Source organism: Salvia hispanica, chromosome 5, assembly GCF_023119035.1.
Source record: "Salvia hispanica cultivar TCC Black 2014 chromosome 5, UniMelb_Shisp_WGS_1.0, whole genome shotgun sequence".
NCBI lineage: Eukaryota > Viridiplantae > Streptophyta > Magnoliopsida > Lamiales > Lamiaceae > Salvia > Salvia hispanica.
In genome coordinates, this window is record NC_062969.1 from 35524395 (window position 1) to 35546946 (window position 22552).

General features: G+C 35.8%; 2 protein-coding genes across 3 annotated transcripts; one reads left to right on the forward strand and one right to left on the reverse strand.

Moving 5' to 3' along the window:
* Nucleotides 1-648, forward strand: LOC125190413 (14 kDa proline-rich protein DC2.15-like). The gene has a single exon (XM_048087726.1). It carries the CDS (start codon nt 55-57, stop codon nt 481-483), a length of 429 nt encoding a protein of 142 aa, XP_047943683.1. The 5' UTR covers nt 1-54; the 3' UTR covers nt 484-648.
* Nucleotides 649-3931: 3283 nt separating this feature from the next.
* On the reverse strand, nt 3932-11397 carry LOC125190513 (peregrinol diphosphate synthase TPS1, chloroplastic-like). 2 transcript variants are annotated; one of them, XM_048087837.1, is made up of 15 exons: nt 11273-11397; nt 9866-9922; nt 9738-9778; nt 8929-9223; nt 8272-8446; nt 7491-7705; nt 7242-7362; nt 7005-7117; nt 6703-6929; nt 6514-6623; nt 6197-6295; nt 5828-6073; nt 4762-4861; nt 4487-4669; nt 3932-4280 (listed from the first exon to the last, which is right to left on the reverse strand). In XM_048087837.1, the coding sequence occupies exons 1-15, from the start codon at nt 11370-11372 to the stop codon at nt 4062-4064; spliced, it is 2301 nt and encodes a 766-aa protein (XP_047943794.1). In that variant the 5' UTR covers nt 11373-11397; the 3' UTR covers nt 3932-4061. The 2 variants fall into 2 exon arrangements, with proteins under 2 accessions (XP_047943794.1, XP_047943793.1); XM_048087836.1 differs by having other exon boundaries at nt 6514-6629.
* Between the last annotated feature and the right edge of the window lie 11155 nt (nt 11398-22552).

Genomic DNA, 22552 nt, shown 5'->3' on the forward strand with positions numbered 1-22552 from the left:
TTCAATCCACCAATACTAGAAAGGAAAAATATCCTCTCTACAATTCTTGATCCAATGGATTCCAAGAAACTCTCCTTCTCTCTCCTCTTCCTCGTCATCAACCTCATGTTCTTTACCCTAGTGAGTGGTTGTTACATTTGTAACAACCCTAACCCCAAACCAACTCCAAATCCTAATCCTAACCCTAACCCGAACCCGAACCCTAACCCTAGCCCAGTGAAAGGGAACTGCCCAAGGGATGCCCTAAAGCTAGGCATATGTGCTAAGCTATTAAACGGTAACATCGGAACTGAAATTGGGAACCCACCGGACCACCCTTGCTGCTCAGCCCTCGGCGGCCTATTGGATTTGGAAGCTGCTCTTTGCCTGTGCACTGCATTGAGAGCTAACATTCTCGGAATCAACTTGAACATTCCAATTTCACTGAGCTTGCTCATCAACACTTGTGGCAAGACTCTCCCTAAGGATTTCATTTGTGCTTAGCTGCTTCTTACTAGTTAGTTAATGTTCCGGTGTTTCTACTTCTTTTTATGTTTTCCTTTTCTTGTTTTTGGTTTTTAACTTTTAATTATTGTAGTAGTTGGTGCATCGAGGGATTCCTTCTCTTTGTAATGCTTGTTGTTTAAGGATTATTCAGTTTGAGATTTAGTGTTGTTGTCTTTGTTCGTTTAAGATTTCTTTTCGAAGAAAGTAACTGACTTAACAATATCCTTCATTGCTAGTTTAGAGATTTAACAATTGTTAAAAACTTAAAAGAGAATGGTGTAATGGGCTAATAGCGGAAAATTGTTGTAGAAGAAAAAGTAAAAAATTGATGAAGAAGAAAAGAGGAAATGAATTTGATAAATGAATGTACATTAATTTAGAAAGAGACAAAAGAGTTATTTTGAAAAAGTAGCCAGTATATAACAATATTTGTCGCTATGTGCGCACCCTTACTCACATGCATGCAGTATGTATTTATTGCATATATGTAAGTTAATTAGTTTATGTTTTGGATGTAATAGCAAAAATAAATAAGTTATATTTATAATGTTTTTCGTGTAATCTTGCATATGACCAGTGGCGGGTTTAGTCGTGTAGGGATGGGCGGGAGGGGGTGGCCAAATCTCTTGGACCGTCTGAAGTGATTAATTAGAGAGTTGTCAAATGAGCCAAGTCGTCCAACTAATGCACTTTTTATTAGTACTAAAAATAACTGTAAATATACAATATAGATTTAGTAAAGCTAAATATCAATACTAGACAATGACGGATCCAGAAAACATTCATAGTGAGGTCGGACGAATTAACAATAAATCCTAGAGTAACATTTATCCGTTAAGCAACAACCCTTCCACTCGGCACATCAGATCACTAAGGCCGACTTTCATCCCTACTCGACGTTGTTGATGTAAAATCTTAAAAAACACACATTTTTTTTTTGTTTTGATAAATTTTTGTAGTTGATGAGTGCATCAAATAGATAATAATGATATACTCCCTCTGTCCCATTAGAAATGCAACGTTTTCCTTTTTGGGTTGTCCCAATAAAAATGAAACGTTTACTAAAATGGAAACAATCCTATCTCTACTTTTTCTTCTCTCTTACTTTACTCTCTCCTCATTAACTCACAAAACAACACTTCATAAAATCCTGTGCCAAAAACCAAATGTTGCATATTTATTGGGACGGAGGGAGTATGTTTTTTGTTAAATCGGTGAATGTATGGTTAGACCATTAGTGATATGATATAGTACTTCATATTCACTTTTAGTAATAATTTACACCCCATTAATTAATTTTACTTTTAAATGATTCATAATAAAATTATTGAAAAACACAACACATAGAGATATATTGCTATTAGTCATTCAACGCACAAAGTAAAATTAATAGAAGACATCAAGCCATACAAAGTAAAACACACACACACACAAACACGCTTATCATGAATACAGAAACACGGGACACCGAATATGATTCCTGATAGAAATTTTAATAAATTCATTACTAACAAACCAAAAAAACAACAATAAACACGAACCAAAGTTACAATTTTCATCATCTATTTCTGAGAGAGACTATCTTTTTTGGAACGAAAGGTTGTAGGGTAGGGTCGACGGCTGATCGAAAGCCCAAAATTCAATAGAGATTTTCGGTATTCGTGGACCCACGGTGGGGTCGGCCGACCCCGCGCGACCCCACCTCCGTCCGTCATTGATACCAGAATATCAAACACGAGGAATAGATTTGCAGACTAACTACCATATTAAGCATCATATACTATTTGAAAAAATGGAGTTTGGTTAGTTTAAACTAGACCAAAAATAAAACAAATAAACAATTGCCAGTAACAAAAATAATTAAAGAAAGAGTTGAGAAAACGGTAATGAAAAGAAAATTTCAGAAATGTGATTTCAATACTCTAGTCTATTTAAACCACAATTATGATATTCAAACAGTGACTTCAGCTTATTAAGGCGAGTTACCTAAATACTGCCGTTGACCGGACAACATTAATTACTAGTATTAAGGTTGTCAAATCAACCAATAACTTCAAACAGGTTAATTAAACCCTTAAAAATTCATGAAAACTGCTTGGCGGATCGGCGTGAGAGGGCACCGGTGGGCGATGGTGGGTGCCCGCGACCACTGCTTGGGGCATTGGGTGTGAGAGGGCCGAGAGGTAGACTGCCCGACTGGGAGAGGGCCAAGGGGAGAGGCGGCGGCGGAGAAAGGATTGAGAGAGGATAGAGAGCTGAGAGGGAGGATCCTAACACAGTATTTTAATCTAACCCAAATTGAATGTTGATTTTTGGGGAGATTGGTGATTTGATTAAAATCAGAGAAATTATTTGAACTAGAATCAACATTCGGTTTGAACCGAGGGGGAGGATTAGATTAAAATCAACACTCAATTTTTCTGACGCCGACAAATTATCAATTTCTTTTGGAATGGCTGATTTGGATTTTGAGGCGCTGTGTAGACTTGTAAAGCTAGAGATGAGAGGTGGTGTAAGTAATTGCCTTAATTCTAATTCTAAGAATCTGAATTAGTCATTTAATATTTTTAAATTAAATAAATAATTTATAAAATAAAAAAAAATTATAAATCAGAAAATTCGGGTATACCTGATTGGGTATCGAGTTACCCGATATTCGAAAATCCAAAAATTTACTACCCAGACCCAATTCTGAAACCCCGAAAATCGGGTATCGGGTATACAATCACCTGATTTTTTGGATTTGGATATCGAGTATCGGGTATCCAATACCCGATATCCATTTTGACAGCACTATATACTAACACACCGTACTAAAGAATGCAAAAAATAATGTAGAGTTACATATTATATGTAAATAAAAAGTTTAAAATAACCAATTTAAAATCATAATAATATTTATTTAATTTTTTAATTTATTTTATAGATAAAGAATTAGTAAGAATTAGGAGTGTAAAATAAATTTTTAAAAATGATGTTTATTGGTTTAAATGGAGAGCGAATAAGGCAAGAGAGAGAATAAGACAAGAGAGAGAATGAAATATATAGAAGAGATGTATTAAGAGTAGTATAAAATATTAGTTTTTATTAAAACAGAAAATGCATAAATTAGTATTTAGATGGGATGACCCAAATATCACTTAGTTTTATAGTGAGGCGGAGGGAGTACTTAATTTTATTAAATAAATTATTTAAATTTAACTATAATACTATTATAACTACAAAATTCCATAAACTTTCAATTTGAAGACTATTTTAATTTTATTTAACGAAACATACCCTATATATCTCATTTTGTGTTAGCTCTGTAGCTCAACTGAAGCTTCCTTCTCTTGGCCCACTTAGCTATACTGTTGGACTAATAAAGAGAAAATAAAGCAGGAATGAGAAAGAAAATATGAGAGATGATGAAGTAAAAGACAAATGAGTGTTGTTTTTTCGCCAATAAATAAAATGCATCAAGTTTATTGGAACAACCTAAAGAGGAATATATATGTCACAGTGAGAGTATTATTACAGTCCACATTGTCCAAGACAAATGTTATTGAAAGAAAACATAGCATAAATGTAAACATTTACACAATCCTCTCAAATAGTACTTTGTATATATGGAGATGGATTGTTGCAGCATCAAAGTAGGCTACATAGTAGAATGTCTTTGCAACCCATAAAAATGTTTGCTTGATATTTTTGGTGAGGAAGCTGGATTCTACCAAGACTAGTTTCGTCAATGCCTCCAAATCTTCTTCAATTTCACTCATGTCGCCTTTTGCCATTCTCATTTCTACTTCCTCCTATAAAATTAATGAAATATATTAATTGTAACATACATTGCATATCGGAATTTATTAATAATTGTATAAAATAACTATGTAAAATAAATTTCACCTTTGGCATAGTAAATCTAGCATCGAACTCAATAATTATAGTACTCCACATGTTTAGAGCGTAGAGTAACACTAATAATTTTATACTAGTGTATAAATAAAATTCTTTTTACCTTTTTATTTGGAATCTGTGAGAGGTGGTGGCAGATTTTGTTCACTAGCCTGGAGAGAGTTATGTACTCACGATGGAGCAATACATCGTTGATTGGAAGAGAGCAAATATTTAAGGTGGTGACAAATAGCTCTGCATCTTCCCATAAATGTCCTTTTTCAAACTTCATCACCCACAAATACCACTGTATATATATGCCATTTAATTAGTGCATTGCCAAGAAGATAAGAGGAGGAGATTAAGGAAAAGTAAATCTATATTGGTGATATTACTTACAGCACTTTTTAGTTGGAGGCTAATGCATTCATCAAAACCTTTGAATAGGTCGTGGAGGGATTCTAGCATAATGTTGACAACTCGATGCTCTGTCTCAGCACTGATCCATATGATTAGAAAAAGATATATTTAAATTAAGTAATTAAGCATTAAGAATTAATAATTGGGATTAGAATATAAAAGATTTAATGAATATACACAAAATATATAACAATAGTCAATAAAATAACATGTAGTAACACGTATATTATTTAGAAATATTAACAAATTAAATTTAAAAGGTTTTCGAAGAAAACTCTCCTTGTAATCCCTTATCAGTATTATCAATATTCCTTTCAAAGAAAAAAAAAATTATGGTACCACTGCTAACTACTACTCCCTCCGTCCTAAGATAGTTGAGACATACTATCTTTTGGGTACGAGATTTAAGAAATTGATATGTTAAAGGTTAAAGTAGAGAGAGTAAAGTAACAGATGGAATAAAGTTTTTACCCAAAAAAAATGACTCAACTACCTTTTGACAAACCAAAAATAAATACGGCTCAATTACATTGGTACGGAGGGAGTACTACGCATGTAATTATGTTGAATGATTCTGGTTGAAATTAAGAAGAGCGTTTATTGCACATTTAACATTATTTGCTTTATTTTGTATCCAATCCATTAAAAATTATTGGCATTTAAAATTATAAAGCTTGATTTGCCATTTTATTCCATTTTTCAAGTTATATTTAGAGAATAAAAGCAAATCGATCTTTGATTTTATGAAAATACTAGAATTGAAAATATCAATAATACTTTTCAGTATATTAAAATCAAACAAAATGTATAAAACAAATTAAATAAAACTAGGACCTAGATCATATAATCAGTTAAAGATCAAATCAGTTTCTACTTGCTAGGAATAAACTTTACAATAAATCACCTTAATGTAAATATAACATATCTTTTGCTCATGCTCTTCTTATTTCATGTAAACAAAGTATATATTTTGTATATTACTAAGTGTCAAGCATAACTGAAATAACATTTTATTTCAATTGAATAAATTAAGAGTCGAGAATACCTATTTAGTTTTCTTGAGCAATTGATGTTGTAACTGAAATCTTTTAACAGAGCAGATCTTTTCTCTCTGGAGTGTTCTTGATCAAAAATTGTTCTGATCATCTTTGAAATCAGTTGAGATTTTGCCCACAAAATTCTCTCTTTGCCTTTCTCTGGTTCAAATATAGTTGCAGCAGCCAAAAAGTAAGCTACCAATAATTGTTTTCTGCTTATTCCAAATTCTTCAAAATGTTGATTTTCATACCATCTGCTTGAGTAGTAACAAATGGAAGTTAGTGAGTAACTAAATACATTATTCATTGATTTAATTTGAACTACTTAGTTCATATATCTCCACTCAATCTGTATACATTATTTCATAAATATGTACCCTTGCATATGACTCCACTCAATCAGATGCTGTGATTGGCATCTCTCGAAATCCAATCTTGCAAGCTCTAGATACTCATCGTTTTGGATATCTGGCATCCTATTGTGTACATTACTTACATTAGAACCCATACAATGTTATGGAAAAAAAAATGTAAAGGTCATTTTCCAAGAGATCACACTATATATACTAAAGTACTATGCAAATGTAACACCAATTTTCCAAGAGATCACCCATACTACTATGAGACAATTAACGGGGGCAGAGTGTATATCTTTAAGGCGAATGCAGCCTCGAAAAAAAAAAGGAAGTTTTACCTATACAATGTCTTGGCGAACCAGACGTTGGCGGAGCCACCATAATGTTGCAAATAATATGCAACCTCTACTCGTGGCAGAGTGGCATACCACGGCATCTCCAGTCCTACCTGAATCTGTTGAAGAGATAATAAATGACGACGATAGAATTGTTGAAAGAAATAAATTTAGGATAAGTTGTGCAATAACCTCATGAGGCAAATTCTTAGATATAACCCATTTATCAAGATGTTCATCTCCTTCCAACCAATCGTGCAGAAACTTTCTCGAAAAATCGTAAGCTTCTTCAAGAACCACGTCCCCTTCAAATCGGATTTGAGAAGCCCTATAGAGAGCATACATTGCCGTGGTAGATGGTGTCACCTCACCCCTTTGGCAAATAAATCTGTCACCCTCTTTGAATTTCCTCAACACATCTACATCAAATTTAATTACATAAATATATATGTGTATACTTTAATTTGGCACAAGGATTTAAAATTTATACATACTTGGGTTGACATCATATCCATGCAACCGTAGAAGCCTAAAAGCCATGGATGTGTCATCAACATCACTGTAGTTTATATCTCGCCTACTATAGATTCCGTTATCGTTCCAAAATCTGTATCATCAATCAACATCACTTGCGAGATTAAATGAACATCATATGGCTTGCATATTTTATCCACGCATTTCCTATATGATTATGCGAATTTCAAAACTTTTCATGTATGATATGATCGCACCTATATACGTAAGTTAAGCAATCCTTTATCTCCGTCTGAAAGAAACGAGAAATTCCCAAGCGTTGTAGTCTATCAGTGGCCCATAGTCGCGCATATAGGTCGACAGGATAAGTAGTAGGAGCTGAAATGTGATCAAGTAGTAACACAAAATAGTTAATACAGTAAATAATAACCATTGATTTATAATTTAGGATAGCTAATAAGAATGTACTACTTCTCAATCATAGAACAAATAGAAAAATAATTTACCTCCTCCATTGAATTTGTGGACGATGTCAGTGATAAATTTTAAGCATTTGTGATCTTTAGTTTCCATAAATGCAAAAGCTGTTGAAGATGGAGAAGTGAAGAATGAGCCATCAGGTGATTGGAGTTTTAATAGCCTTGGCCAGTCCAATTCTTGTAGCCCTTCCAGACTATAGAGTAATGTTGTTGTCACTTGGTGCATCAACTCTCTAGGTATTCTAACATATATAAACGGTTGGATTACGCTAATGACCAATAAATTATTAAATTTTTAATAAAATATAAACACAATATAGTTTCTGAACAAAATAATCTGCAACACAAATTCTTGAGAAAAAAATAAATAAATAGGTGCCGTTTAACGACCATTTTCATAGCATATTTTCCTTGCCTTATTTACATGCGTATATCTGTCCTTTAAAATACTCCCCCGTCCATAAAAAAAATACACAAATTTAATTTTAGTATTTTGGATCGTCCACCAAAATTAGGTCAATTTCTAAATATAGAAAATTTCAGAGTATATTGCAAACTACTCCAAAAGAAGATGAAATAATGAGAAATTGAGAAATTATAAACTAAAATTTGGACTGTTAGATTTCCAGATTTGACGTCACAGATGACAAATAATGTCAATAAAAAATGTCAACACGACATCAACCCGTTGACATTGAGTTGACATCTTCTATTGTCATTTGTTGACATCAAACCTGAAAATCTAATAGTCCACATTGTATTTTGTAGTGTGTAAGAAATATGTTGTTTAAAGAAATAAAGTACTTACTTTTTCATCTTATGATCCCTTGCAGTTGAAATCTTTTCAGATATTGGAATCTCTTCAATTCCCAAATCATGTGCTTTTTGAAGAAGGGTGTGATATATTACTTCAAATCCACAAGTCATGTGCACATCAAATGCATCTCCAAGTTCCGCCACATGCTCCTTCACATATGATATTCCTGAAAATTTAGAAAAGATTAATAGCCACCAGTTATTTTAGTATGATTTAGGGAAATTTTAATAGACATTGTATTGACGCAGTGTAGTGAAGTTAACTGTACAATGAGAAAATGAAATAAATAAAATTTTCGAATGATTTATAAATTATTAGCAGTTCTTATCATAAATACAAGTCCGTTAACATAAAAACACTTCTTACACGAACCTGATTAAATGGATAGAACTAATCATACTGATTAGGTATTGTGACCTCATGATCACATCTGATAATATTTCTAATTAGTATAATCCAAAAGGCTAAATTATCCATTCAAATTAGGTAATTTTTAGTACTAATTAATATTGATATTGTGTGTCAAAGAAATTAATATTTTGTAACATAGAGTGATACTATTATGTATGCATAGTACTAATATACTGATTTATATCATTATACTGACATGAAAACTCTTTTATCGTGTACTAATATTGTGTGCCAAACCTTTATCGATCTTGTCATCGTGAACATTCCACGTCTTGAGTGCTATGACGCATGCAATCGTATTTACGAGGCGATCATACACATTCACCAGTTGTTCATCTCCCCATGAGCCATCAAGATGTTGATGTTGGGCGACCCACTCTAGTGAAGATGGAAATTGAGGAATTTCAATCCCATCAATATTTCTTATAAGTGCAACCCATGCTGTATCATATGGTGACACACTTATTCGCCCATCCTCTATTGTACTCAACAAACTCTTGGTGCATGAGATTAGATCCTTAATTTTGTTATCCTTCAAATAGCAAAATAAATAATATGACTTAGACTTGACCATTCAATTTAACAAATTCATACTCATACATATACATACCTAACAAATGGATTTTGATGGTACTCAAAACCATGTGCCTAGGAACTATTCTAATTTTTTTTTGTAAAATATACTGTCTTACTCTACTTATACATTTCTTGTCTTGTAGTAGATTTTTTACAAAATGAAGAGTGTAAAATATAATTCAAAATTAAGGGAAAGGCGGAAAAATAGAAAATAGTGTGAGAAATGATGTCACTAAAATAAAGTAAGTGGGCACTTAATAATTCAAAATTATGGGATGTGGAATGAACTAATCAAAAGTAGAGAGAAATTATGTGTGATTAGCAAATCATTTAATTAGTGAGAAATTAGGTGTAATTAGCAAACCAGAGTATTAGAGTAGTACCATAATTCCTTAAAATGGCTAACTCATACCATAATCTTTTAACTCTTTAGCATATGAAGTAAGGTGCTACAAAGATTTATTTATTACCACTTCGACAGTCTGAGCAGGGGAATCATCCTCAGTAGCAACTGTATTGGAACAGAGTAAAAAATTAGGTATCTAAAATGAAATTCAATTTTCAAAATAGATAAATAATCATCCTCATGTATATATACCTAGGCTCTTCAGTGCATTAAAAATTGGTTTGCGTTGCAATTGGATAATCTGCATCCCTACACAAGCAAGCCAGTGACAAATAAATGTTCAGCCATGTTACACGCCAAAAGCACTACTCTATATTGTACCGAATATTCGAATAAATTATAACTAGGGTGTTCAGGACAAATTATAACTAGGGTGTTCAGGACGTGTAGTATACAGAAACGTCCATATTTAAAATCGTACTGAATATTCGGTATGAGTACAACTCATACATTTATCTTGTTGAAATTCTCGGTATATCGAATTTTTCGGTATAATCAATTTTAATACTGATATCGTAATGCATTTTTGGTGTGCAGTACCAAAATTTGGTATACTGTTTGGTATACTTTAATATCGTTATGCTATAAATACTATAAATATAATTAATATATATCTCTATGGATGTATTAAGATGACAACCCTTCTTAAAGTGACAACGTACCACCAATTTCGTGTTGTTACGTGGCACGCTATCCAGCAATATTCATTTAGTAGGCGTTTACAGATTGCATGATAGAGATAGATGGATTGCAGTGTAGATTGTTGAGTATTGCAGTATAAGCATAGAATGTTTCAGTTGCAGTATATATATATATAGACATATTGCTTTTGTATACGATTATTTTGCATTGTAGACAATAATGCAATACTCAACAATCTACACACCAATTCACGTAGTACCATCATGCAATCAGTAGAAATCCATCTGAAACGCCTACTATGATATTGTTGGATACGCCTCTAATATTGCTGGACATCGTGCCACGTGGCAGCACGCGATTGGTGGTACGTTGGCACTTTAAAGATGGTGTCACCCTAACGCACCCCTCTATCTATATTCTATATCTATATCTATATATATAAATGTTTACGGCATTAATTCACGATATATACCACTTTTACGGATGATGATATATACCGAAATTTCATAATGTCGTGGTATATTATGGTATATGAAAATTTATATATTACCATCCGAAATCTTCAGTAAAGTATCAAATCATACTGAAAATCACGATATATCAAAAAATCAGTATTTTCGTTATTTTTTAATACGATATGTCTGGTATATGGATAATTTCTCCACCCTTGAATATAACGTCTAATTTGTACTCCCTCCGTCCCAGATAATTCGTCCTAGTTTTCCATTTCGGTCCGTCCTACATAATTTGTCCCACTTCACTTTTACCATTTTTGGTAGTGGACCCCATATTCCACTAACTCATTCCTACTCACATTTTATTATAAAACTAATATATAAAGGTAGGACCAACATTCCACTAACTTTTTCAACCCACTTTTCATTACAATTCTTAAAATCTGTGCCCGGTCAAAGTGACCCGAATTATCTGGGACGGAGGGAGTATATAAACTCATACCTGTTAAATGCTGCAGCTGTTGAATCTTTACTGAAAGCATTTTCTTGTTGTTTCTTATAAAGGAAAAGCTATGATTTGGACTAAATATTAAAGACTCCATAGCTAATTAGAGAAACAAAGTGTGCAATCGCACATATGCAAGATACATCAAATGTTGGAAGTTCAACATCTTTTTAAGTACTCGACGTGGTCCACTTCTTCGTTAACCAATAATTAATATATGTCCTCTCCTTTTCTATGTAATAATATATGATTTTACATACATACACATGCATACAGATTTGGTCGGTGACGAATCGAACAGATACACATTTTTTATTAGAATTATTATAATCATCATATGTAACAAATAGTATTGGTCAATCACGAATTAAACAGATACACATTTTATTGTTTTACTAATATTATTATTATTGTGTAATGATTTACACTGGAATCACGTGATATTGGTGGTCTCCGATGAAGGTTTGATGACATTAATCTTTATTTCAATGTCTCAATCTCAAATAGATTATTAATCGATTTTAACCAAATCCGATAAGGACTTCCATGGCAAAAATTCGCTTGATAGAGTATTTATCAATCATAGTATCACTCCAAATGTCATTGTATCATAGTAGTAATCAAATAATATTTACAATCTGATTAACTAACTGCATATTTAGTAGAGACTACTATAAGCATGTACTCACCCCACCCCGTTCTACAAAAATAGACATATTTGAGATGACAAGTATTTTAATGCATAATTTGTAAAATTTGAACGTGATAAAAAGAAAAAAGTTAATGGAACATGCAATGACAAAGTCAGGATTTCAATGATGGGAGCCTATTTTAATGTTGAAGTAGTAAAGTGTTTTCTGGCACCAACACCACTGAAAATAGTTATGACATGAATGATAAATGAAACTAGAAACATATGTAGTAGCAGTGGCGTGGCGGACTTAAGCCCTCCCCAACAAGTTTTTTTTCATATTTTTTCTATTTATAAATTTTTTGAATATTAATGAAAACAGTTTTCAGTCCTTCCCAAACCAATATAATTGAAGACTAAATTTCTAGAATTGAATGATGTGAAGGGGCTGAACAAATTTTGAGAATCGAAAATTTGCAGAAGATAATGAAAGAAGAAAATGGCTGACGAAACTTTAGGGAAGAAGTAAGTAATATAATATTGAAAGTCACATTTAAAAAGTACCATTTTGACTTTTGAGCTCCAATTAATGTTTTCTTATAAAATTATGAAATTTATCCACGCTATAAATTTTGATCAATGAAAACTTCCTTAATTCCTTTTGTTATGTTGCATAAATTGTTAAAAATACTTTCAAATATAGCTAAAATGCTTAACAAAGATTTTTTTTTTCTACTTTTCAAGTTCTTCTCACGTAAATCACTTCCTTAACTTCCTTAATTCCTTTAGCTATGTTAAATTTATGATGGGTTAGACTAGTGTATGGAGTATGATTTTTTTTTTATGATATGAGTATTATTTTTTTCATATATATAATACTTCCTCCGTTCTAAGATAGTTGGAAATTTCTTTTGGACACATGATTTAGGATATTGATGTGTTAAATGTTAAAGTGAAGAAAATAAAGTACAGAGATAATAAAGTAAGAGAGATGAAAAGAGAATAAAGCATGAGACAAGATAATTTTTTTGCCAAAAAAGTAATGATTCAACTACCTTGAGACAACCCAAAAAGGAATACAACTCAACTAACTTGATAGAAGAGTATAATACTCCATCAGTTTACAAGAAATATAAATTCTTTCATTTTTGAACCGTTTCTTAAAAATAGAATCTTTTTATTTTAAAAAATGGACCCACAATCCACTAACACTAATTTTACTACCTTTTTCTCCTCATATATCTTATTTTACCCATTTTTTCTTTTATTTTCTTTTACGTTTTGCATTAAAACTCCGTTACCACAGTTTCTGTTTTTATGAAATGGAAGGAGTATATGGTTAAGCCCCTACCATTAAAATTTTCTGCGTCCACCACTGTGTAGTAATTGATGTTTAAATCGTGTATTTATAAGAAAATAGAGTGTTATAACAATGTTTAAACTAAAAATAAAAAATCATGTATAAGTAAATCGCAAAAAATGGGAATAAATAAGAAACTACGACTACTCCTATTTACCAAGAATCAAATATGAAGTTGTTGGAAACTAACTTGAAAACACTAACCACCAACTTCGCCAAAAATGACTTAACAGTAGACACCATGCTGCTCCGCCATCACCAAATAAAGTGATGAGTGTAGAATTACTTAACCAGTGTTTCTGCAGCTCCACTCTTACATCTAATGTTCTAGATCTGAATGTAACTAGTCATTTTTGCACTCTTAATATCTTTCATTTGCTTTCAATTTTGCAATTTGTGTTGCTTTTTCTTTTGATTTTTCTACATCTAAGTGTTTGTTTACATTTACATTTTTACATCAGAATGGGATCAATGTAAGTTTTGACTTGGGTATACATATTTTAGCGCTTCGAAGCTTCAAAATCTAACTAATTCCTTTTATTTTCTTTAATTTTGTTTTCTAAATCGTAATTGATTATTTTATTTATTTTTATTAAAATATCATAAGGATGTGCATTAGAAGAGAATTGGAAAGATAAAAAATTATTTCTATATATTATGTTGAAACGATGTGAAATTAAAATACATTAGAATATTTTTATAAAAGCTAAAATGATGAAGATATAACAATATCCTTTAAAGATCTGAAAAACAGAATTACAGAAAGAATAAATATATGTGTGAGTTGTAGGTTTCAAATGCATTAAAATATTTTAAATATTTTTAAAAGGCTCAAATGATGAAGGTATAAAAAATGCTTATAAAGATTAAAAAAAACAGAAAAGAATAAATATATATGTGAATTGTGTAGGTTTCAAATGCATTAGAATATTAAAAAAACAAAAAAATTAAATGTATAAAAATGCATAAAAAAGAAAATAACACAATAAAGTACATGGGAAGCATCAATAGGTGTTAAAACTCTCTAAATTCTGTCCCACATCGACTTGGTGATGATCCAATCTAATCTATATAAGTGTGGATAACCCTCCCCCTTATGAGGCCTTTTAAGGGGTGAGTGGCCCATTTCTAATAATAGGGATCGGAACTTGGGTCTTTTACTGCGAAAGAAGCGTTGTTACCACCGGATCAAAAACATGAATTATTTATGAGCATACCTAAACACATTATGATGATAAATTTTGGAGGCACAGTGGTTTCCAAAATCAGATTCAAATCCAATATAAGTACCTATGGACACATAATAAATGTATTGAATCAATTCTTTTTGTTTTTAGGTGGCTCCGTCACTGGTTTTTACTAGAATTCCCTTCGTCCATGAAAAATAAGCCTATATGTGAATGAGACACGATTACATGAAAAATTAGTACAATAAGAAAAAAGGAAAAAAATGAATAAAGTATGGATAAAGGATGTGAGATAATTTTTTTCATTTTTGGAAATTGAATAATTTTTATTGAACACCCAAAATAGAAAAAATGAGACTATTTTTCATGAAACCATGGTTATAATTTTTGTATAAGTCCACTAATTTTGAATAATTAAGTAAATTATATTTATACTGGAGGTTAAGCATGGCATGTATGGATGCCATAAGTCCATATGCACATTCTATCTTATTCTAATTTCTAAGTGATGTGTATTTCTGTCAGGAATGCCTAGTTTAAGTAAAACATTTAACCACTTATTTGGTAGCCTGATAAGGCCAAGTGATAGTCTAGATAAGGCCCAAATATATGAGTTATATGAATTATTTGACTGTTTGGTAGATAAAATAAGATCATGTTAAAGTTCAAAAGGTGGATTATTTAACAGCCCAAAAGAGTGAGATGGCATATTCTTATCTTAAAGCTCGTCTTAATAAATTATCTTGTGTTAATTTAACATGTCTAAAAAATATTAATTTCTGGTAATGATTAACTACTTTTTTTGTTACTTTATTATATTTTAATCACTCTTTTTTTTTCCTATTTTTCTTTTCTTTCTTTAACTTTAATATTACAATTTACTTCATTACATTATCTAAATTTATGGGCCAAGATAGAAGTGTCTCACTTAGACATAGACATAGACATAGGAAGTACTCCACCGTCCCATAAGAATATACGCTTTTAGTTGGGTAAGGATTTTAATGTACAATTGATAAAAATAAAATAAAAAAAGAGAGATGTAGAAAGAAAAAATAATTAAAGTAGTGTTAGTAGATAAAGATTCCATCTCATTAGAGAGAGAAGATTTTTTTTTTTTAAATTAGAAAGTGTATATTCTTATAGGACGGACTAAAAGGAAAAAGTGCATATTTTTGTGGGACGGATGAAGTATGATTTAATATGCAATGTGTACACTAGGTTAAATATATCATGTCACTGATGTAAATATCCACTTAGATTTACACAAGTTCTTAGATTCGTGATCAATGTTGAACGGAATTTCTAGAATCTAACTAGAGATCAAATCTCAGCTATCCATTTTTCTAATCTAATGGATTAAATGAATCAAACAAATAATTAATTTCATTTTTAGATTGTTTTACTTCATTATATACGGACTTCATTATCAAATCGTTTTACTTCATTTCATAAAGATTGAACTAAAATAATCTTAAGATGTAATATTATTCAATAATAATGAACTACTATATGTTAGTTGACGGTTTGACACTAGGAATTAATTCTACCTAGTAGTATATCTCAAGGATGATTGTTGATTGTTGCTACATTAGAGTGTCCACAATAAGAGAGCCCAGGCGGCCGCAGATTCTGCAGCGGCGCCACGGTTGCGGTGGACGGATGGCGCCGCGGCCGGGGGGTGGGGGTGGGGATGGAAAGGCCACAACTGAGTAGTCAGCGTTGGGGCGGGGGGTAGGAGCCGCGGCGGCTTATTGCATGGCCCGGTGATACGCTCGGATTTTGCACTGTTTTAAGGCCATTATTTGGTCCGTTTTTACTATCAAAATCACTCTACATGTCCATTATTTGCATATTTTATACATTTTGGTATTTTGACGTGTTTTGTGAGAAATGTGCATATTTGAGCCGAAAAGGGAGTAAAAACGCATAGTACGGAAATGCGGGTCGGACGGCGACCGGCGACCGCCATGCGAAGTTGTACGGCGGCTGCCCGCGCGCCAATGCCAGTCGAGCCATATGGCGGTCCGCCTCGGAAATTTACGCTAGGAGAAGAGTCTCGCCCGGCGACCGCCGGAGGACATGTGGCGGTCCGCCACCGAAGGGTCGAGTCTCTGGACTCCAACGCGGCGACCGGCCGGCCAAGGTGCGGCGGCCCGCGGAGAAAGGCGGCGAATCCGACCAGCCCTAGATTTGCTCCAAGACTTATCAAATTTTGAAGATCTTTTCCTTCTATGATGAGGAATAATTTTCCCCTATAAATAGGACCTCAAGCTTCATCAAAAAGAGGAGAACACATTCATAGAGAAAGAGAGTTACTACTTGCAATATTCATAGAGATCAAAAGCTAGAGTACTTCAATTGTGCAAGGAGTTGGAGAAAGATTTCAAGAACATCAAGAACGACAAGGATTCTACCTACGGGTTTTATTTGCTTTAGTTTTATGTTCAAATTGTTTTCCCTTCAATCTATGTTTTTAGTTTATTCAATTATGTGTAACTAAACTCATAGGATTCTAGGGATGTGTTAGTAGCAACTTTGGTTATACAATTCCGTTTTCTATTTAATATCCGTTTTATTTTTACTTTGTTTCTTCCCTAAGTTAATCATGATGCTTCGTAATTGAGTGACACAATTATGTATGATTTAATATAACTTGCTTCATAACTGTGACAGAGTTCTAGCGAGTTAGATCCACTTAGTAGACACTACAGTTAGCTTCCTTTAAAACGGCACTGTTAATTGAGAGTGAGGACTTTTCAAGGGTCTTAGGAGCTTTTTGGAGTTACGTATTAGGATTGACAACCCTAATGTTAGTAATCAACGTTTGTATCGCATGAGCATAAGCTAGGTGACTCGTCCTTTCAAAGTATTAACTGTGCTAGGGTATTGTAGTTTGGAATTTGTATAACCATAAAAGTGAAAGCACATCCCTGGAATTCCCTTATCTCTATACTTTTCTCTCCGTGATTTGCTTGCATTTAGTTGGTTACTGCTTTTAATATTTTCTGTTTTCAAAAATTTTCAAAAAAAAATTCTTGTTTCTCCAGATAGTAATTGAGTTCTAGTAGGAGATAGACACTTTGTGTACGTCTTCCCCGTGTTCGATATCCGGTACTAACCTTTTGCTATACTATACCTACTCTGTATACTTGCAGGTATTTATAGTGCAAATAAAAAGTGCATCACTCATCCCTAGGTTTTGTAGGAGTAGTCTTCTCGTCTTCGCTAGAGACCTCCACTGCATCTGCTGCTGTGTTTGCTCCTGCCTTGTTGGACTTCCACTTTCCTAAGCATCTCTGTGACACTCTTTGGGGTTTCTGCCTTTCTGCCTTGGGGTCGTTCTTCAACACTAGCCTCCTCTTTACTGGCTCTGGTTTAGTTACCACTGAGGCTTCCTCTTGATGTGTTTCTGGTTCTTGCCTCTCCTCCTCAAGTTGCTCAGCTCTCTCCGGTTGTTCTTATGTCATCTCCTCCACGGATTGGTTGACTACCCTCTCTGACTCATCTGCTTCCATGGCTGTTTCCCCCCTTTCTACTGCGTGGGATGCGAGGTCCAGTACCTCAGCCACCCCTTCAGGGTTTACCACGATCCTATCTCCCTTGCTCAAAACCGCTTGGAACTCATCATCCGTCATTAACCCTTGCTTCTTGGCCATTTCGTTCAGGTCTATCTCCTCCTTCTCTGCTTCATCCTTCTCGCCCTCGCTTACTCCCCCTCCGCTCTCCTTTTCCTCTGTTTCTCCCCAGTTGGGATCTTGATAGGCGGAAAGAGGGCTAACGTCGAGCGGCTCTGTTTGTTGGTGTATGGGAGAAGGGTGAGAGGGTTCTGATTGTGCAGTTACTGTTGGGGAGGTCTTTTCGGATGTCGGATTTGAGGTTTTTGGGGTGGTGGTGGGTGGGTTTACTGTGGTCGCAGTTGGGGTAGGGTTTGGTGTCACCGGCATTCCTCCGGTCAGGCTAAATCCGGCCAGGGTCGCTGTCCAATCTTTGTTCGGGTCTTGTTGCCTTAGATACGCTGCCAGTGCGTCTAAAGGAACCATTGCCGGAATTTGTGTCGTCGGCGTTGGCTGTGATCGTTGTGGACTTGGCGGCTGCGATTCGGCTGTCGCTCGGACTTCTGGCGGGTCTTCGCCGGTGGTAGATGCTGGGTTATCGGTTGCTCTTCTCTTTGCCATGGCTTGTATCGGTGGTGGTTCTCTTTTTCCGGTAGTGATTCACGGTGGTTTTCGTAGTGGGGTGGTAGTTTTCGGAGTGGGGTGGTGGTTGTGGGTGAGAGAATGCAGGTAAGGGTTTGTAAAGTGAAGGGGAGTAGGCGGTGGGGTATTTTATAGTGGGGTGGGCAGTTGAGGGTTTTGACCGGTTGTAGGCGGTTGCCAGGTTGCGACGCTTCGGGTGGGAGGCGGTTGAGCATTCTCGCAGCTGATTGGACGTCTTCTGTCACGTCTCTGCTCCACGCGCCCTCCCAGTCTCTGCACTCGCCTGCAAAGCTGCAACACCCAAAAATTCAAACTTCACTCATCTCCCCCTTTTCAATTAGCTAGAAATAGAAATAAAGCAAATAAATGGCTCTTAAATATAATTCAAAGTTTCACCCAAGTGGTATCTCGTGGTCAGTACGGAGACTGAATTAATATTTAAGATCCGAAAATCTTTTTGGTGTTTTTCTTAACTTAAGTTAAATTACTAAATATTCACAATATTTACATCATTACTAAGGGTATTTAAAGTTTTACCTGGTCAATAAGCACAAATCATATAGTCAAATGACTCCTATCTGAGTTCTTCTAGCTCTTGTTGTTGAAGCTTCTTTCCTCTTCATAGGCCTTAACATCCCACGTTAACCTGCTTTGAACTGCCCCGTACGCTCGGTGTTCAATTCCTACTTGGCAGAATGGCACATCTTCCCAAAGGCGATGCGATAGGGGGACATCCCGATAGGAGTTTTGTGAGTACAGTAAGATATGCCCAACCGAGCATCCTCCAACCTTGTGCTCCAATCTTTTATGGAGGGGTTGATTGTCTTCTCTAAAATGCTCTTTATTTCCCTGTTTTAGATATCTGCTTGCCCGTTGGCTTGAGAGTGGTAAGGACTAGATAGGCGGTGATGAACTCCGTATTTCTTCATCAATGCTTCGACCGTTCGGCTGCAGAAGTGAGTCCCTTGATCGGAGATGATTACCCTTGGTATCCCAAATCGGGCCGAATATATGACTCTTGAGTAACTTGGTGACTTCTTTAGATTCACAGGTTTGTGGCCTTGGCTTCTATCCACTTTGATACATAGTCAACTGCCACCAGGATATAGGAGTTCCCATAGGATGAGGGAAATGGACCCATGAAGTCCATACCCCAGATGTCGAACACCTCACAAACAATTACTGGAACTTGCGGCATTTCGTCCCTCGCGGAGATCCCACCGGTCAGTTGGCAACGGTCACAGCCTTTGCAGAACTCGTATGCATCTCTGTTCAGGGTTGGCCAGTAGAATCCGCTATCCAGCACCTTTCTGGCAGTCTTCCTTGGTCCGAAATGTCCTCCACATGCCAAGGAGTGGCAGTGCGTTAGTACATCTCGTTGCTCCCAGTCAGGAACACATCTCCTTATGACCTGGTCGGTTCCTGCCTTCCACAAGTATGGGTCGTCCCAGAAATAATACTTTGCTTCGCTCTTGATCTTCATCCTCTGAGCCTTTGTCACGTTTGGCACCATTGGTAGCTCTCCCGTCACTAGGTAGTTGGCCAAGTCCGCATACCAGGGTTCCTGTCCTACTTTCTCCTTGCCCTTGGTTGTTGCGTCCTGCCCAGTAAGCCTCATCACTTCTTCCCAATCGATCTTCCTTGCGGAGAAAATCACTTCACACAAATGCTCTTCCGGGAATCGATCTCTCACATCCTCACTGTTCCCTTCTTGTATTATTCTGCTCAAGTGGTCCGCTACTTTGTTTTCAACCCCCTTTTTGTCTTCTACTTCCCAATCGAATTCTTGTAAAAGCAGCACCCATCTGATCAGTCGGGGTTTTGACTCCTTCTTTACAATGAGATACTTAATTGCCGCATGATCGGTATAGACGATGACTCTGGATCCAGTAGGTACAGAACTTTTCGAATGAATAGATAACCGCCAACATCTCCTTCTTGGTGGTGTCATAATTCTGTTGGGCTTGATTCAAGGTCTTAGATGCATAGAATATCACGTACCTTTTCCCATCGATCTTCTGACCTAGTACGGCCCCCACGGCATAGTCACTAGCATCGCACATCACCTCGAAGGGGTGATCCCAGTTAGGAGCCTGAATAATCGGTGCAGAAATCAATTTTTCCTTGAGGAGGTTGAAAGCAGCCTTGCAATGCTCGTCGAAAACGAACTCCACCTCGTTCTGGAGAAGTCTGGTAAGGGGTCGGGCAATCTTGGCGAAATCCTTGATAAATCTTCGATAAAATCCCAACATGGCCAAGAAAACCTCTTATTCCTTTCTGATCAGTAGGGAAGGGTAGTTTGGATATGACATCCACCTTAGCTTGATACACCTGGATTCCCTTTTCTGACACCACGTGTCCTAACACAATTCCTTCTGTAACCATAAAGTGACATTTCTCAAAATTTAAAACCACTCTTTGCTTGGCACCTTTCTAGCACCACATCCAAATGTTGCAAGCACGAGTCGAAAGAGTCTCCGTAGACAGTGAAATCATCCATAAAGATCTCTATACAATCTTCAATCAACTCCGAGAATATGCTCATCATGCACCGTTGGAAGGTACCGGGGGCGTTGCATAAGCCAAATGGCAAACGCCTATACGCATAGGTTCCAAACGGACAGGTGAACGTGGTCTTATCCTGGTCCTCCGGGTTCACGTAGATTTGAACGCAACCACCGTACCCATCCAAAAAGGAGTACTTCCCCACCCGCCGCTCCAAAAGATTCGGATCGACGAATGGCAGGAATGGTCCTTCCCCGTCAAGTAGTTGTTCAAATTCTTCCGATAATCTATACACATTCGCCATCCAGACTAGTCCGGTGGGCACTAGCTCATTCCTCTCATTCTTAACCACCCGGATCCCCGATTTCTTGGGGACCATATGGATCAGACTGACCCATTCGCTATCTGGTACCGAGTATATTATGCCTAGTGAGAAAGTAACTTCAAGATTTCCTTCAGTATGTCTTCCCGCATGTTTGGGTTCACCTTTCTTGAGAATCTCTATGTGCCTGGCTCCCTCCTCCGTAGCCTAATGTGGTGCATGCAGACGTCCGGGCTTATCCCCACTAGGTCCGTAAGGCTCCATCCAATCGTCTTCTTGTTTTTGCTCAGACAAGCAGAGGTCTTGCCTTCGCTTCTCTTCGCTTAGCCCGCTATTGATGATTACAAGGAACGAGTCTTCCTCCCAGAGGTAGGCATACTTAAGGTTCGCTGGCAACTTTTTCAACTCCACTCTGCGGGGTAGTGTGTCTCCGAGATCCTATTGCTCTTGTTCGTATCCGATTTTCCTCCATATCGTCTGAAGAAGGCCCCCACGGATCCCGCTAGTTCCGTCTTCTGACAAAATTCCATAATTGCTTCTTCGATCGATCTCTTCACAGCTACCAACCCTGGCCATCGATCAGATCACACCATGCAGTTGCTTCCACAGCCTGGGCATACATCCAAGGCTTGGGGCTTTTCCTGCAATAATTCGGTCTGAAATTCTTGGACTAAGGGGTCAATTATATCAACATAACATAGATTTTTAGAATCTATTGGTTTTTTTCTCATGGCTTCATTGATGTCAAAAACAAATTTCTCACCATTAAAGTCAATGCAAATTGTCCCCTCAGCCATACCCACAATTGTCTTAGCCGTTCTTAAGAATGGTCTTCCTAACAATATCCCGCTAGACTCCCTAGCTTCGGGTTCACTCATTTTAATTACATAAAAATCAGCGGGATATGTAAAGTCTTGTATCCTGACCAACACATTTTCTAACACACCCTCAGGATTTATACATGACCTATCAGCCAGTTGGATCAACACCCTAGTATTTGACAATTTTACCCCCTTCAACCGATTATAAATGGATAACGGCATAACATTGATAGATGCTCCTAAATCACACAT